Genomic DNA, 15510 nt, shown 5'->3' with positions numbered 1-15510 from the left:
AAGGAGGGCATAATCTCCACACTGCAACATTAATATGTAAATATAAGCATATTTTTGAGAAAAGGAAAGAAAAAATTGAGGGCTTTCGGAAAAAAGAGAATGTATTTTCTGTGTGTAGAAACTACTGAATTTGCATAGAGTGAAACACTGATTCTTCCTTATTCTTTTATTTAATTTAGTGTGGCTGTGACAAGATCCAGAGATGTACCATCGTTTGGACCACCTATTCCAAAAGGTGTGACGTTTCCTAAGTCAAATGTGTTCAGGGACTTCTTACTAGCCAAAGTCATTAATGCAGAGAATGCTGCTCATAAATCAGAAAAGTTTCGTGCAATGGCCACTAGGACCCGTCAAGAGTACTTGAAAGACTTGGCAGAGAAGAATGTCACCAACACACCTATTGACCCTTCTGGCAAGTTCCCATTCATCTCACTTGCTTCAAAAAAGAAAGAAAAGTCCAAACCTTATCCAGGAGCAGAGATCTATAGTTCTGGTGCGATTGTATGGAGTGTCCATGCAAAAGACTACAGCAAGGGTATGGAAATAGACTGTCTCCTAGGCATCTCTAACGAGTTTGTAGTCCTCATTGAACAGGACACAAAAAGCGTTGTGTTCAATTGCTCCTGTCGAGATGTGATAGGGTGGACTTCAACGGACACAAATATCAAAATATTCTATGAGAGAGGTGAATGTGTGTCTTTGGAGAGCTTCATCAGCAACATTGATGATATCAAAGAGATCGTCAGAAGACTGGAGGTTAGAATGTGTTCTCTTGTTTGGTTCCCCTTCTTTGCTTTCTTCTCTCACTCAGCTGCCATGTAAAGCGTCAATTTAAATAATGCCTGGGATCCCTAAAACTATTTTAATTGTTTGTTGTGAAATCTGTAAGGACTTTCCTGCTCTTATTTCTCAAAATCTAATATTGCTTTCACTTTAATCAGATAACAACCAACTTCAGCAGGTTGTGTGTGTGTCAAAAATATCTCAATATATTCAAAAGAGAAGGATGCATAATTTGCTCCCACACAACAAATACAGAAGTGTCACATTATTTCTTTTCCTTGTTTTTCTCCCCTTTCTCTGTTTTATAGGCTTGTTGTATCTTGTTTCAAATGAAACTGTGATATCTTTGAGATTGACTTAGTATGTTGCCAGCAGGGTGTAGTCCCAATCCCCATTGCAACCTTCAAATATTCTCTAAATGCATGCGATAAACTAAAAATGCAGTGAATCATAGAATCTCTCTATAAAACATCTGTCCATGTAATTTTTTTACCTATTAAGTTATGAAAGAATGTGTTATGCTTCACTGTCTTTTCTGTAATTTCACAACTGTAGTTGTATAATGACCAGAAAAAAAAGGAAACCTAGACCCTCTTAAATTGCTTTTGATGGTATTAATGCTCACGAGACATAAAAGAGTTGGCATAGCCACCAGTTTACTGTGCTTAGTAGCTGCATGCCACCATATTCTGACTGAAAGTAATCTTGCAGCTTACTGAAACAGCTAGAAATGTAGAGTGGTTATTTGGCTGCTAAACTGTAAAAGATAGAGATTCTTGTGTAAATCCATGTGTTTTTCTGTTGTGTGCTGCTATGTACCTTCTAAAATTCATGTGGTTTCAGTAAAAATTCCAAAGCAGAACTTGGCTAATCAGATTCTGCTGAAAATACTAGTTTGAGTGACAAGATCCATTTCAGCTGATTATGAACCTAGATCTGCATTATATATTCCTTGATCGTGTCCCCCCACTGTCTTGGGAGTTGGTTGATTTTACAAAAATGGGGTGCTTAAAACCTTTGTTAGCACTGGAGGTCTTTCAGTGCTTTAAATTCTGTCTTCATTTCAATTCCCAGCTTGTGACTAAGGGCTGTGAAACAGTGGAAATGACTCTGCGTAGGAATGGTCTGGGTCAGCTGGGTTTCCACGTGAACTACGAAGGCATTGTGGCAGATGTTGAGCCCTATGGCTACGCGTGGCAGGCGGGACTGAGACAGGGCAGCCGGCTGGTGGAAATCTGCAAGGTGGCCGTAGCCACTCTGAGCCATGAGCAAATGATTGATCTTCTCAGAACATCAGTAACAGTGAAGGTCGTCATTGTCCCTCCATATGAAGACTGCACACCACGCAGGTATTTTATAGTAACTGTATTTGCTCTAAAATTGTATCTTATTTTTTGGGGTTGTGGGGGAAGAAACACCACAGAATAAGTGTTAACCTCCAGAAACCATGATATAATTGAAATATAGCATCTAGTATTGTAAGGTGAAAGAGGAGAGCAGGAAAAACCACCCATATTCAGTCTTCAGGCCCCCCAAAATATTAATTGAATACCAAAATTTAATAAATGTGTGAAGAAGTTCATGGAAATCAAACAACTTTTTGGTGACAATTGTGTGTTTAGGATTCATCAAAATGAATCATACGCTTCCCTCCCTGCTGTCTCATTTGTTGGTAATTTGTAATGCCTGTGGATATAATTCTTGAAAGCTATGAATAGACTTACATTCTTCTATTTTCACAGTAAGTAAGGCTGTAAATGATAAGGGTTTATCAAAGGTATGGATCTGGCCAGAGAAATTGCTTTAAACAGTAGTTCTTTTTTACTCAGTAGTAGATCTTGCTGCATCTCTCTCACTTCCCATCCATATTAAACCTGAAGCTTGTGCTAACTATACTATTGCTTTTATAGCTTTAAAAATTGCTTGATCAGAAATAAGCAGTAATACATACTTTTTTTTGTTAAACTGTACATGAAGTTCCTCCATTTTTCCAGAATTCACATGAAAGTTTTTATAATTTTTACTGCTTCCACCTGAACTCTCAGCATTTGTCTGTAGCATTCAGCCACATCACTAAATCTGATTCCCATATTCCTGACATCCTGTATTTAAATCTTGCAAATGCTATATGATTAAAATGGAATGATCTTTAATAGAATAAATTTGCCTGCAGGCTAGCTGAAGATTTATGCTGGATTTGCCAAGAAGAAACCAGTACAGTAACCGAAGTTCAATGTGTTCCTTGGACTGAGAGACAGAGTGTGTTTTGCTTGGCTGTTTTCTAATCAGTCAATATCTTTGTAGGGTAGTTGCTAAATCTTTGTCTACTTAAGGTTGGGATTGAACTTAAATGCATATTTATTACATTGATATGAAATCATGTCTCTGAGCAAAGACTTTTTACTTCTATAAAAGAAGAATCCATGTTTGTTTTTACTGTGAGCTATATTAACTCCTTTTGTAAATGGTAAGAAAAAAGGAGCAGAGAGAAAAGAAGTTTTATTTGTCCTTCTGTTGTCAGTGGAAAATTGAATACATGTCAGGAATTAAAATGAGCAGTGGCATAAGGTCACTCATAAGGTATTTGGAAAGCTTTTGAACAGTATTTAGCAGCCCAAGCAAATGGAAAGTTCAGCTGCAGTCACTGCAAAAGGATTAGAGCTGAAAAATCTGTGTGGAAAGCACAGATCCTATTATTCCTGAACTAAATTAAGTACAGCCAAAAGCAGGCTTACCTTTAGTTTATCCAAACCAATAGCAGTAACAGAAATGACTACATTTTTTGAAATGTTGCACTCAGTATCTGTGAGTTTTGTTGTTGTCTTGTAGTGAGCAAATGTTCATGGTGGGTTATTGTTAGTTATAAAATTCCATAAAGCAACTCTTGAACCTGTTTGCTCTATCCAAAATCATAAAGGTTCAAGAACCGTGTCTTGAATTTGTGGCTGTCCTACAAAGAGATTTCAGTTAAATGTTTGCACAAAGCAATTTCTCTTTTGGCAATCAGTTTTCTGAAATTGGAGTCCTTTTGTTGTGCCTCTGGAGGTCATTTAGTATTTCTACTACAGTAACTTCTGCAGACTGTAACTAAAATGAAGATCCATTCTGCTTGGAACAGTACATTTGTATGAGAAGCAGTCCCTATCCTAATAAATTGATTGGCATGAAGCTAGAGGAAGAGCAGAGGTGCAGTTAGATCAGCTGACTTGACAACAGACACATGTACAAAGCCAGTAGCAGATGCAAAAATACAACCAAATACCCCAATTCATATTCTAATGACCTACACAGAGGCAGGCCTTGTTATGGTTATATCTCTACTAAACCAGTCATTAAAGCATAGCTACTGAACTCATTTAGTGGACTGATTGCTGACCTTGAAGTTAAGGACACAGCATCCAGAGGAAATTGTGTATTCCTGCTTCTTAAACTGTAATTAGGTGGGGGGAAAAAAAAGAGAAACCCAACTACTGAAGTACATAAGCGCTAGGGGGAGAATAGCAGAGAATATGAAGTGAAAAGAAGAAACAAGGATATCAGTATTTTAGTTCAGTTTTGAGTGGACTTTGAAAACAAATCTACAGATCATCCCCATCTACTGTGCAGTGGATCACATCAGAGTGGCCTGGGAGCACTTTCAGATGAAGCTTAACTACATGTGCTTCAGAAGCACAGCTCATGCCTTCCAACTACTAATTTAATTTGCAGGTCAAGACTAGAGGGTAGGCCAAAGTAAAACCACAAAAGAAGTTTATTGCAGACAGCAAGACCTCAGCATGAACTGTTTGTCTTCTCCTATTAGCCTGTACAACTTGACCATGCTGACATTAGCAAGTTCTGTTTTGTTTTCTGTTTTAGCTGGGAAGAGATACTGATATTTCTCACCCCTAATAGTGTAATCTCTTAGAGGAAGAGCTAGAAGTTCAAAATTTTGCACTGATTGTTTATTTTTCTTCCCATTAGATAGTGATGTGTGTAGATAAACAAAGTAATCATGATAAAAATATTTGCTCAGATATATATAAACTTGTCAAGAGAAATACCAACATTATCCTCACGGAAGATGAAGATCATGTCTATTTTCCAAGTATCTCATTTGAAATACATGCAGAAGTTTGCCCTGCTTCTTATGTGGACTGCATTAGCTTATGTGCTGTTCTAGTCCAGTTTTTGTGCTGTCCTGTTCCTTGGGAAGCAATGGGCACCTTTTGGGCTTGGCACCTACAATTTCGAGCAAGTGTTTTGTTTTCATAATGTGCAGATTTATCAACTGAGGTACTCCAAAGCCAAAGATGTTTGAAAATTAAATGTAGTGCCTTATTTCATGGGACTCTTGTCTTTTAATGTCTGTGCATCAGAAAGACATGTCTCAAAAAGAACAAACATTTTAGGTCTTATTTGTCTGGGTGCGGGTAAGTTCTAAAGCCCATGACTTTTTCAAATTAAGAAGTGGAGATACAAAGATGCCCTTCTAGCATATTTTTTTAGCTTTTATAACCCAGTAATCAGATGAAGAGTATCAACTCGAGCAACTAGAATGCTGCAATGGATGACTACAAACCATTCTGAAGGGATAGACAAGGAGGGAGAGGTTTTGGAGTAGCCCTGTGTATTAGGAAGTGTTTGATTGTTTAGGGCTTAATGATGGTGACAATAGGGTTGTTAATGGGTAAGAATTAGAGGGAAGGCCAACAAGGCAGATACCATGGTAGGAGTCTGTTATAGATCACTCATCAGGAAGAAAAGGCAGACTGTCACCATCACTTAGTCCTTTTTCTTGGGTAGGACTTCAGCTTACTAGATGTCTGCTGGAAATACAATACAGAAGAGGGGGAACAGCCTAGGAGCTTCCTGGAGTGTGTGAAAGATTACTTCCTGACACAGCTGATGAGTGAACTATATAAGGGAGTTGGCCTGCTGTACCTGCTCTTTATAAACGGAAAAGGTGGGTGATGTGCTGGTTGGAGGCCATCCTGGGCACGTGAAATGGTAGAGTTTTCAGTTGTCAGAAGGTAAGGAAGAGGGATCAGCAGAACTGCCACCCTGGACTTCTGGAGGGCAGACTTTGGCTTGTTGAGGAGCCTGATTGATACAGTCCCTTGGGAGTCAGTGTTGAAGGGCAAAGAAGTCCAGGGAGGCTGCATGTGCTTTAAGAAGGAAATCTTAAAGGCTCAGGAGCAGGCTGGCTGCATGTGGTGAAAGATGAGCTGGTGGGGAAGAAGACCAACCTGGCTGAACAGAGATTTGGCCGGAACTCTGGAAAAAAATTAGAGTTTATGACCTTTGAAAGAAGAAGCAGGCAACTCAGGCGGACTACAAGGATATTGTGAGATTATACAGGGAGAAAATTAGACGGGCCAAAACCCAACTGGAAATTAATCTGTCTACTGCTGTAAAAGACAATAAAAAATGTTTCTGTAAATACATTAAGAATAAAAAGAGGGCCAGGGAGAGTCTCCATCCTTTATTGGATGTGAGGGGAAACAGTGGCAAAGGATGAGGAAAAGGCTGAGGTACTTCATGCTTTCTTTGCCTTGACCTTTAATAGTAAGACCAGTTGTTCTCAGAGTACTCAGCCTCCTGCCCTGGAAGACAGGGACAGGGAGCAGAAAGAAACCCCCATAATCCAAGGGGAAATGCTCAGTGACCTGCATACACACACAAGTCTATGGGACTGGATGGGTTCCACATAAGAATACTAAGAGTGGTGGTGCAAGTGCTCACCAAGCTACTGTCCATCGTTTATCAGCAGTCCTGGCTAACCAGGGAGCTCCCAGGTGACTGGAGGCTAGCCAGTGTGATGCCCATCTACAAGAAGGGTCAGAAGTAGGATCCGGGGAACTACAGGCCTGTCAGCCTGACCTCGATGCTGGGGAAGGTCATGGAGTAGATCATATTGTGTGTCATTGTGCAACATGTACAGGACAATCAGGGGATCTGGCCCAGCCAGCATGTGTTTGAAAGGCAGGTCCTGTTTGAATAACCCAATCTCCTTCTGCGAGAAGGTAGATGAAGGAAAGGCTGTGGATGTTGTTTACCTAAACTTTAGTAAAGCCTTTGACACCATTTCCTGGAGAAACTGACCGCTCATGGCTTGTACGGGTGCTCTGTTTGCTGGATAAAAAAAATGGCTGGATGGCTGGGCCCAAGGAACAGTAATGAATGGAATTATATCCAGTTGGCATCCAGTCACTGGTGGTGTTTCCCAGGGCTCATTATTGGGGCCCATCCTGTTTAATATCTTTACCGTTGGTCTGAACAAGGGGATCGAGTGCACCCTCAGTCAGTTCACAGATGACACGATGCTGGGTCTATGTCTCAGTCAGATGACACTATGCTGGGTGGGAGTGTTGGTCTGCTGGAGAGTAGGAAGGCTTTGCAGAGGGATCTGAACAGACTGGATTGATGGGTTAAGGCCAACTGTATGAGGTGCAGTAAGGTGAAATGCTAGATCCTGCATTTGAGTCACAACAGCCCAGGCTTGGGGGCTTGGGGGGAGGAGTGGCTGGAAAGCTTCCCAGTGGAAAAGGACCTGAGGGTGTTGGTCAACAGCCAGCTGAACATGATCCAGCAGTGTGCCCAGGTGGCCAAGAAAGCCAACAGCATCCTGGCCTGTATCAGAAATAGTGTGGCCAGCAGGACCAGGGAAGTGGTTGTCCCTCTGTATTCACACCTCAAATACTGTGTCCAGTTTTGGGCCCCTCACAAAAGAAAAGACATTGAGGTTCTGGAGTGTGTCCAGAGAAGGGCAGTAAAGCTGGTGAAGGGTCTGGAGCACAAGTGTGATGAGGAGTGGCTGGCTGAGGGAGCTGGGGTTGTTTAGTCTGGAGAAAAGGAGGCTCAAGGGAGACCTTACTGCTCTCTACAACTACCTGAAAGGAGGTTGTAGCAAGGTGGAGGTTGTTCTCTTCTCCTAGTAACAAGTGACAGGGCCAGAGGAAATGGCCTCAAGTTGTGCCAGAAGAGGTTTAGACTGGATTTTAGGAAAAATTTTTTCACCAAAAGGATTGTCAAGCATTGGAACAGGCTGCCCAGGGATGTGATTGACCATTCCTGGAGACATTTAAAGGACATGTAGATGTGGTGGCTGGGACATGGTTTAGTGGACCTGGCAATGCTAAGTTAAAGGTTGAACTCAATGATCTTAAAGGTGTTTTCCAACCTAAACAATTTGATGATTTTAATATTTGTTAAATATATGTTTCTAAAAAGCAAAATCTTACATATACTCTTCCATAGAATTGATTCACCTTCTGTGTTAAGATTTGTATTCTTGTGAACAGGATGTATTTATTTCTTCGTTTCCAGGAGTTCTTCAGAAAACTACCGTATGCCAGTGATGGAGTACAAAGTGAATGAAGGAATGTCGTATGAATTCAAATTTCCCTTCAGGAATAATAATAAATGGCAGCGAAATGCAAGCAAAGGACAGGGACCTCATGTGGCTCAGGTACCATCTCAAATACAAAGTCCAGTGCCATCTAGGATTGGCTCTGGAAAAGGAGAAGGGAAAATGCCACCTCCAGAACGAGCGGCCAACATTCCCCGAAGCATCTCTAGTGATGGGCGCCCATTGGAGAGCCGGAGGTATGTGTTTACTTTGCAGATGGCTTTTCATTGCTGCTCAAAATCTTGTCAGAAAAAAATCATGAGTTTTATCTAAGTATCTGAAGACTGCTTTTAATCTTGGCTTTATTTAGTCAAAAGACAGTATGAATAGCCAAAAGGAAATACCTTTCCTGGTGTGATTAACCACAAAATGAAGTATTCTGGGATTTTGTTCCCCTGTGTTGGTATTCTGAAAATGCTGTATTGTTATTTAAGTTTTAAATGAGTTACAATCAAAGTTTTAGAGCTAAGTGTTCATGAACTACTGCATTTTGAAAAAAGAAATAAAAAATTTATCTTGTTCATAGGCTTGGTGGAATTACCTAAAGCACCCAAGGCAGAAATAGCATCTGACAGAAATTTTAGCAGAATTCTGACCAGCCCAGAAAGCTAATTTTTCTGACTGAGGAGTGTTAAGAGTTTTTAGGCTAGAGAAGAAATTGGTTTACGTTTCAATTTTTCTAAGGTGATTTGGGGTTTTCTGGTTTTTTGAGCTTTTAAATCAAGAAAGCAATTATTAAGATAAAGGTATCAGGCCTATCACGTCACAGTATTTTCATTCTTTCATGGAAAAATACCTATTTGATAGTATTCAAATGAACTTTCATTGTTTTGATTATCTGTGCAAATCTGTCATTGTCACTGCATTTAGAGTGAGATCTGTGGAGGGAAACAAGCTTATAGCTTGTATTTCTTACTTTGGACAATTCTTTAGGGGGAAAAAAGCTTTATATGGGTTCTGATTATGCTATGTGGTTGAAAAATATAAAGCAGTAGTAATAAGATGCGTATTGTAGAAAATGTAAAGGGTGTTCTAATGAATTAACCTAAAGCATTTTTCACATCATGAAGAACTGGGGATAAAAAAAAATTGTTCAAAGATGGTACAGCCAAGACCAAAAAACTACTAAAGTGAAATTGAAAAATCTGTGTAGGACACCTTGTTAAGAAATTATAATAGTTGATAAGAACTTAATTTTCTTAGTTTCTTTTTCATAGATGTATACTTAAATCTGCCATCAGTATAAGTTGCAAAACAATATTTGCAACACTGAAGGCACTAATAATTTCACAGACAACCTCACTAGATTGTCTGTGAAGAACATTGCAGAAGCCACTGAAATGCTGGACTTGGCTCTCTAATGGTATATTTGAACCAGCATAAAAATTGCATTGCTACAGGCCATATCTGCCTGTTACAGCTGAAGACCGGTAGATGCTGAATTGGAAGGAACAAGAGCTGAGGTGGTGGGGTTTTTTGCTCTCTCCAGTGCTGTAGAATCTCACTCTGTAGTTACAGAAGGCATAGTAATTCCTGGGCAAAGTTTGAGGCAGTGTCAGATAATCAGATTCAGTTGCGTTGCTGGTTTTTTCCGACACTTTCATCTCTTCATGGTATTAAACAAAGAGCTTTGTCTAGAATCTTTAATTGGCTGTTCTTGTGTCGAAGAGGGAGCCTTTGGCTGCATTGAGAGACGGGGTGTTCACAACTGTTTCTTGTGCATAAAATCATATGCAGGCAACATCGCACACCTAAAGCATTCAAGGTTTGTCCACTCACTGGAGGCTTCTAGAGAGGGGTTATGGCCTGACAAATGTTTGCAAAGTGAAAATTACGTTTCCATAGAGTCAGTATTAGTTTTCAAAAAGTGAAACCTTGACTTTCCATTTTCTTCTTTTTCAGGGCATTTAGCTGGGTTTTTTCTCCTCTAGACATTCTTTTAAGTATTTTTTTATTATTATTCAAAAAGGTTTCTATTGGATCTTTAATCCTTAGAAGTATATTATCAACGTAACTTTTAAATTTCGCTGGAAATATTTTTGGGTGCCTGAAAACTGTCTTCCCTCATCTTTCTGGTCTGCTAAACATGTTAGTCTTGGCTGAATCAAGTTTAAATATATCAGTGGTTGCATAAGGTTAACATCTTTTCAGTTAAAGTAAAGAAAAATACATTTTTGTCATTTTATGGAATACTGGAGGGGGAAAAAAGCCCAACAATAAACTCACTGCAAGACTCATTTGTCTTTACATGCTAAAAGAAAGCTTTGCTTTTGGGGAAGCTCAGATACTTCTTATTGTGCAAAATCTTGAAATCAACAAAGATGAGATTCTCATAGCCCTTGTAACTGTCTCATTTAATTTTTCACCATTAACTTTCATACTTTCCCTAGAATAAAGATCACCTGTCAGGTGCTGAAATCTGTATGTTTCTGGTACAGGTAGCAGCAATGGTGCTCCTCTGTGCTTTACTCCCTATGACTTGTTCTTTGCTCAGCTGTTGATTTGTTGCAGAAATGGAGGACCAAGGCTAACCTGGTAATCTAAGTGACAGGATCTATATTGTGATCCAGAAAGAGCTCTCTAATTAACATGAATATAAACATGACTCCACTGTATACAAGATGGCTACTTCGTTGTCTTTCTCTGCAGTATTTATGTTCTATAGAGCAATTTTAAGTGGTTTTAGAAAAAAGACAGCTCTTATTATGGCTCATTAGCAAAGCAGTACAGATATTCTAGATTTCCTTATTACATTAGAGCTTCACTTTCGAAAACAAGGTACTGCCTAAGTTTCAGTGGGGCACTTAACTATGAAGATGAGCATCAGTAAGTAATTTCAGTACTAAATTATAGCTGTAACATTAATTTTAATCTTTGGCTGTGGTCTAGACATCATTAGCTGTCACTTGTGTTTCTGTGGTGCTGAGCTGCAGTTCAGACTTGTTGATGTTTGATCTTAATACTTAATTGTTTTGAGACTAGAGCTTGCCTTTATTCCTCTGTGTTTCTCCCTTTTGACTGCATGTTCTTTGTTTATTGAGCTGGGCACAGTGACAGTGATGGCAGATGTCATGTGCCACTAAGAAACAGTGATCTATAGTTCATGATCTGTTTTAAGGAATGTGGCACCTGAGAATCCATGTAGTAAATTGATCCATGTGGTTCTTTGAGCTCTGAACCTGAGGTGATCTTTGGAACTAGCACTGATGGCAGTTGCCCCGGACCACAGGTCAGTACCATGGTTAGCTGTAACTCTAGCAGGTGGGATTTCAAAAAATGAAATAGTCATTATAGTATTTCTGACACATCAGACCTGACACACTACTCATTTTAAAGGTAGCATATTAGCAGTAAATCCATAACATACATTAAATATTTAGAAAAATCCATGAAGATTTGAGGGGTTTAATTTAAACAAAAACAGCTTAACAGACAAGCGTTTCCCTCTTTGAGTACAAAGTGCTCTGAGAATACAAGTAGTACAGGTGTAATGTTTTTAAATTACCTGCTAGTGATATTTTACTGATGGTCAATTTATATAGCTAGAGGCTCTAAATATGCATACTGAGTGAAATAAATTTATTTTTTACCCTTGTTGATATATTCCCTTTAGTCCATTTAACTGTATTAGAAATAAATAAAAGCTGCATTACCAATCTTGAGAACAGAATTTCACTTCATATACATAAAAACATCTTGTCTCCCTGTAGAGACTGCTATTGTAGGTGGGAGAATAGGTTGCTTGACAATCTCTGACTCTGAGAAGGCAGACACAGTCCTGTGTCTAATCAGCAGAGTACTTAAATTAGCCCTTACTAAATAGATTGTCTTCATATATCCAACTTAGTAGCTTATACTTAAATTTTCCCTGATCTTCTTAGTATTCTGGATCCTTGAATGTAGCCATGATTGATGTGGATATTTGTAGGCAGGAGGAATAGCCCAAAACTTTATAAATCATAAAATAAAGCTCTAATGTTACTGCAGCATTAAGACTGAAAAATCTAATAATATAAATGCAACAATTTCCAAGTTATGGTTTATTTCATAACAATAATTAGTCCACATGGGACACTATGTAGCCTATAACCCAAAATAAATATCAGAGTGATACATTAGGGAAAATAACAATAAACTACATATATGTGAATTATGCCAGAGCTAATGTTATTGGAGAAGATGTAATTATAGAGCTTGATTTTTTTTTTTTCCTTCCTCCCAATTTTCAGTTTTTGTTTTGTACACTTGGTTTCCAAACTTTATCAAGAAAGGAGGTGAGATAGTGGAAGATAATAATCTGTTCTTCATTAATTTATCATAATCTGGAACCAGTCTTAACTAAAACTTGATTTGACAAACATTTGAAAACTATGAAAATCAGTAGTCAAAGCATGCTGCTGGACTTGAGCACTTCAGTGTGCAGTTGAGTACTGTATTGGATGAAAGCTCAAGGCTCTAATTAGAAAACTTCTGAGCACAGTCAATCATCAAACCACATGGAAAATTGAATTATGGCATAGCTGTGGTAACGCACTGGCAGTAAAATTCCACAGTACGGAATTATTAGGACAATATCATTAAGACTGGTTTTATGTCTTGTTGAGGACTTTGAAGCACAGTCTTGCCCTAAAATTTCATACTTTTTTGAACAATGCCCATGTAGTCAGTGATAGTAAATGTGCCAGTAGTAGTTTATAGGTTAGTTCTTGCAGATCCCATGTTATATAAAAATCCTAATCTGCTGCTGTTGAACTTGAAGGAGTTATGTTTTTTCTAATGTAAACAAGGTGTTTGTGCTCGTCTTGTTACCTGTCAAATGAGCATTGTAGCACACATTGCCTACTTCACAGGGTTTGAGGATTTGTTATTTTAAGGTTCTCATAACTTTCTTCAAATTAAAACATATACTAACATGAGATTATATATTACGCACTTCCTATTAGCTCCAGGACCTAGAGCTGGATGTAGCAGTGGAAAATCAAAGGTTTATTGACACACATAACTGTACGGCCAAACTCTTGTGATCCAAAAACATCTGAGAAGAGCTGTGCTGTATCATGACAAATATTGGTCGGGCTTGTTTAACAGTGGCCATCAGCAGGGACCAGGGAAAAGTGTAAGAAATGCTTACAAGTGTAAAGGAAGATTCTTTACCCTGTCTGACAGCTGTCTGCCGTTTAAGATTGCCTGGTGCTGGGTACACCTATACTGCTGTGTTTAATAGCTGTGTATGGTATCTCTTCATCCAGGTGCCTGCTATTTGGTCTTTCAATACTTATAGGTTTCCTACTTGTTCTTTTGTTGGGAGAGATAATGAGTAATCATTGTTTGCTTGATCCAGTACAATTCATGCTTGGATGGATTGAAGCAGATACAATAAGTTTATCTATAATCTGTGGGGCCATATAGCCTGTTCAATATGTCTTCATATGCAAGCTGTTCTGTACCTCTGGTTGTCCCATTGCCTGCCTCTATATCTTTTCCTGTTAGAGTATGTGTTTTCTGAAATATGATGATCAAATTGAGAAATACTTGAGAAGGTATATGGTGTGGTGCAAGAAGGTACAACATGACATCCTGATTGCATTTTCTTTTTCATTCACTATTCCCTTCCTCAAACCTGCTGATTTTTTGTTTTATTCCTTTTTGAATGGATTGGTTTCCTTTAAACGTGAGAGCATAGAGACAGTGTTTGCAGAGAATTGTCACAGCTTGCAGTATTAGTAGGATTGCAAAAGTCAAACACAGGGAAGGTAAGCATGCCAGCATTAAGATTTGCTGTGCTGTTTTATTCAGAACTCTTGTGTAACCATATTTTCAGATGCTTTCATTGATTAAATTATGAGAATTTAACAGAGGACATCTGCCTCATTCAGTTCACACAGTGGATGCAGCTCACTGAAGAAAAGCTATTTAATATTTTATTGTCCTCTTCATTACTCCATCTCTTATTTACTGGATGACATTCAAATCCTATTGTAAAGATGCAATTACTCCCTCTAAACTTTACAGTGGCACCCATTACTGTGGTTTCTGAATGCTTCACGGGTATTAATTAAACTTAATTTTCAGAATTCTTGTGTGAGAAGAGATGTCTTTGGCCCTCTTCAGATTAAGAACAAAGGTAGAGAGATAAATAATGTTCTAATCATTTGCTGTGTCTTATTTTGGGCATCTCACATTTGGAAGTGTGCCCAGCACTGTTAATATTTTATATATTAAAATTACAGCTTCAGTTGACTTCAGTGCTTTAGAAAGTTTTCAACTCAGAGGTATATTGGGCCTTGGAATCAAATAAGGCCTTTGAAAAACTTGCAATTAGTGACAACTAGTGAAAAATGGTCATTAGCAAATATGTCAGTGGTTGTACTGGAGCGCTGCAGCAAGTACAAAGTAAGAATTCAGCTTGCTAAGTCAGCACTGAAATGTCTTGACTGTAAGGCCATTTTCCCTCTTCTGCCAGATTGCACCTCCTTCGCTTCTGAGCTGTGCAGCTCTTGCAGGAGAAGTTGTAGCACAAACTAGGACCTGTGCCCCATGCAGTTTTAAGGGAGAAGGCACCTGTGTATGATCACATAACTAGACTGCCTTAGGCCATAGGCACAAAGTGTGCTAGACTGACATTTTTCATATGGTATTACATACCTATATATAGTGAAGACGTGGGGAAAATTACAGCTAATGACATGGAAATTAATTTATTGAGAGCAAGATGGATGCTTTCAATGTCTGTGTTGTCATACTAAACAAAATAAATGTATATCCATCCCACTCACTGCCTTCACAAAAGACTTGGCAAGACTCAACCAGTTCTTTCAAGGTGAACTAGATCTGCTAGAACTAAATCATGCATGGTATAATCCTAGTTCAGTTGACTGCAATGTAATTGTATCTGTTTAATGCAATGGATGCTTGGCCTGTTTTTAAAGTCAGTTGTGGGACTTATGCGCTTAACTATTTTGGAATTTCTTCTTAAAGCTGTCTTTTGAAATAGGTAAGATCTTACTTTAATATGATTTTTAATTCATAATAAACGACAAGCTCAGAATATCTTAGCTATAGGGACATGCTGCTAACCAAATACATCTGTCTTGGGATGTGGCTTTCATCAGTAGTTTTCAAAGGCACTCAAAAAGTAAATTTGAACTAATTTGCTCTAAAGTTCTTTTGTCTTAGTTATGTTTCACAGAAAATAAAATGTCTTGTACTATTAGTGGTTTTTATTGCAACTGTGAACTGTACTAAAAAAAATTATTTCTGCTTTAAGTAATAGAATGTCCTACCTGACTGGTTTTCATTGCTGTTGTTCAGACCACATTTATAATACAATTTTGTTT

General features: G+C 38.6%; 1 protein-coding gene across 7 annotated transcripts in view; it reads left to right on the top strand.

The window, feature by feature from the left end:
- SIPA1L1 (signal induced proliferation associated 1 like 1) overlaps positions 1 to 15510 on the top strand; it is a 208887-nt gene that overhangs the window by 162227 nt on the left and 31150 nt on the right. For all 7 annotated transcript variants that reach the window (XM_032690200.1, XM_032690204.1, XM_032690201.1 and 4 more), the window contains 3 exons: positions 180 to 756; positions 1858 to 2132; positions 8092 to 8370. In XM_032690200.1, the coding sequence (XP_032546091.1) occupies positions 180 to 756; positions 1858 to 2132; positions 8092 to 8370 (1131 nt within the window). The remainder of the gene's footprint in view (positions 1 to 179; positions 757 to 1857; positions 2133 to 8091; positions 8371 to 15510) is intronic.

This window comes from Chiroxiphia lanceolata, chromosome 6 (assembly GCF_009829145.1).
Source record: "Chiroxiphia lanceolata isolate bChiLan1 chromosome 6, bChiLan1.pri, whole genome shotgun sequence".
NCBI classification, from domain to species: domain Eukaryota; kingdom Metazoa; phylum Chordata; class Aves; order Passeriformes; family Pipridae; genus Chiroxiphia; species Chiroxiphia lanceolata.
Note: the sequence above shows the minus strand (reverse complement) of the source record. Positions and strands in the feature narration are given on the sequence as shown.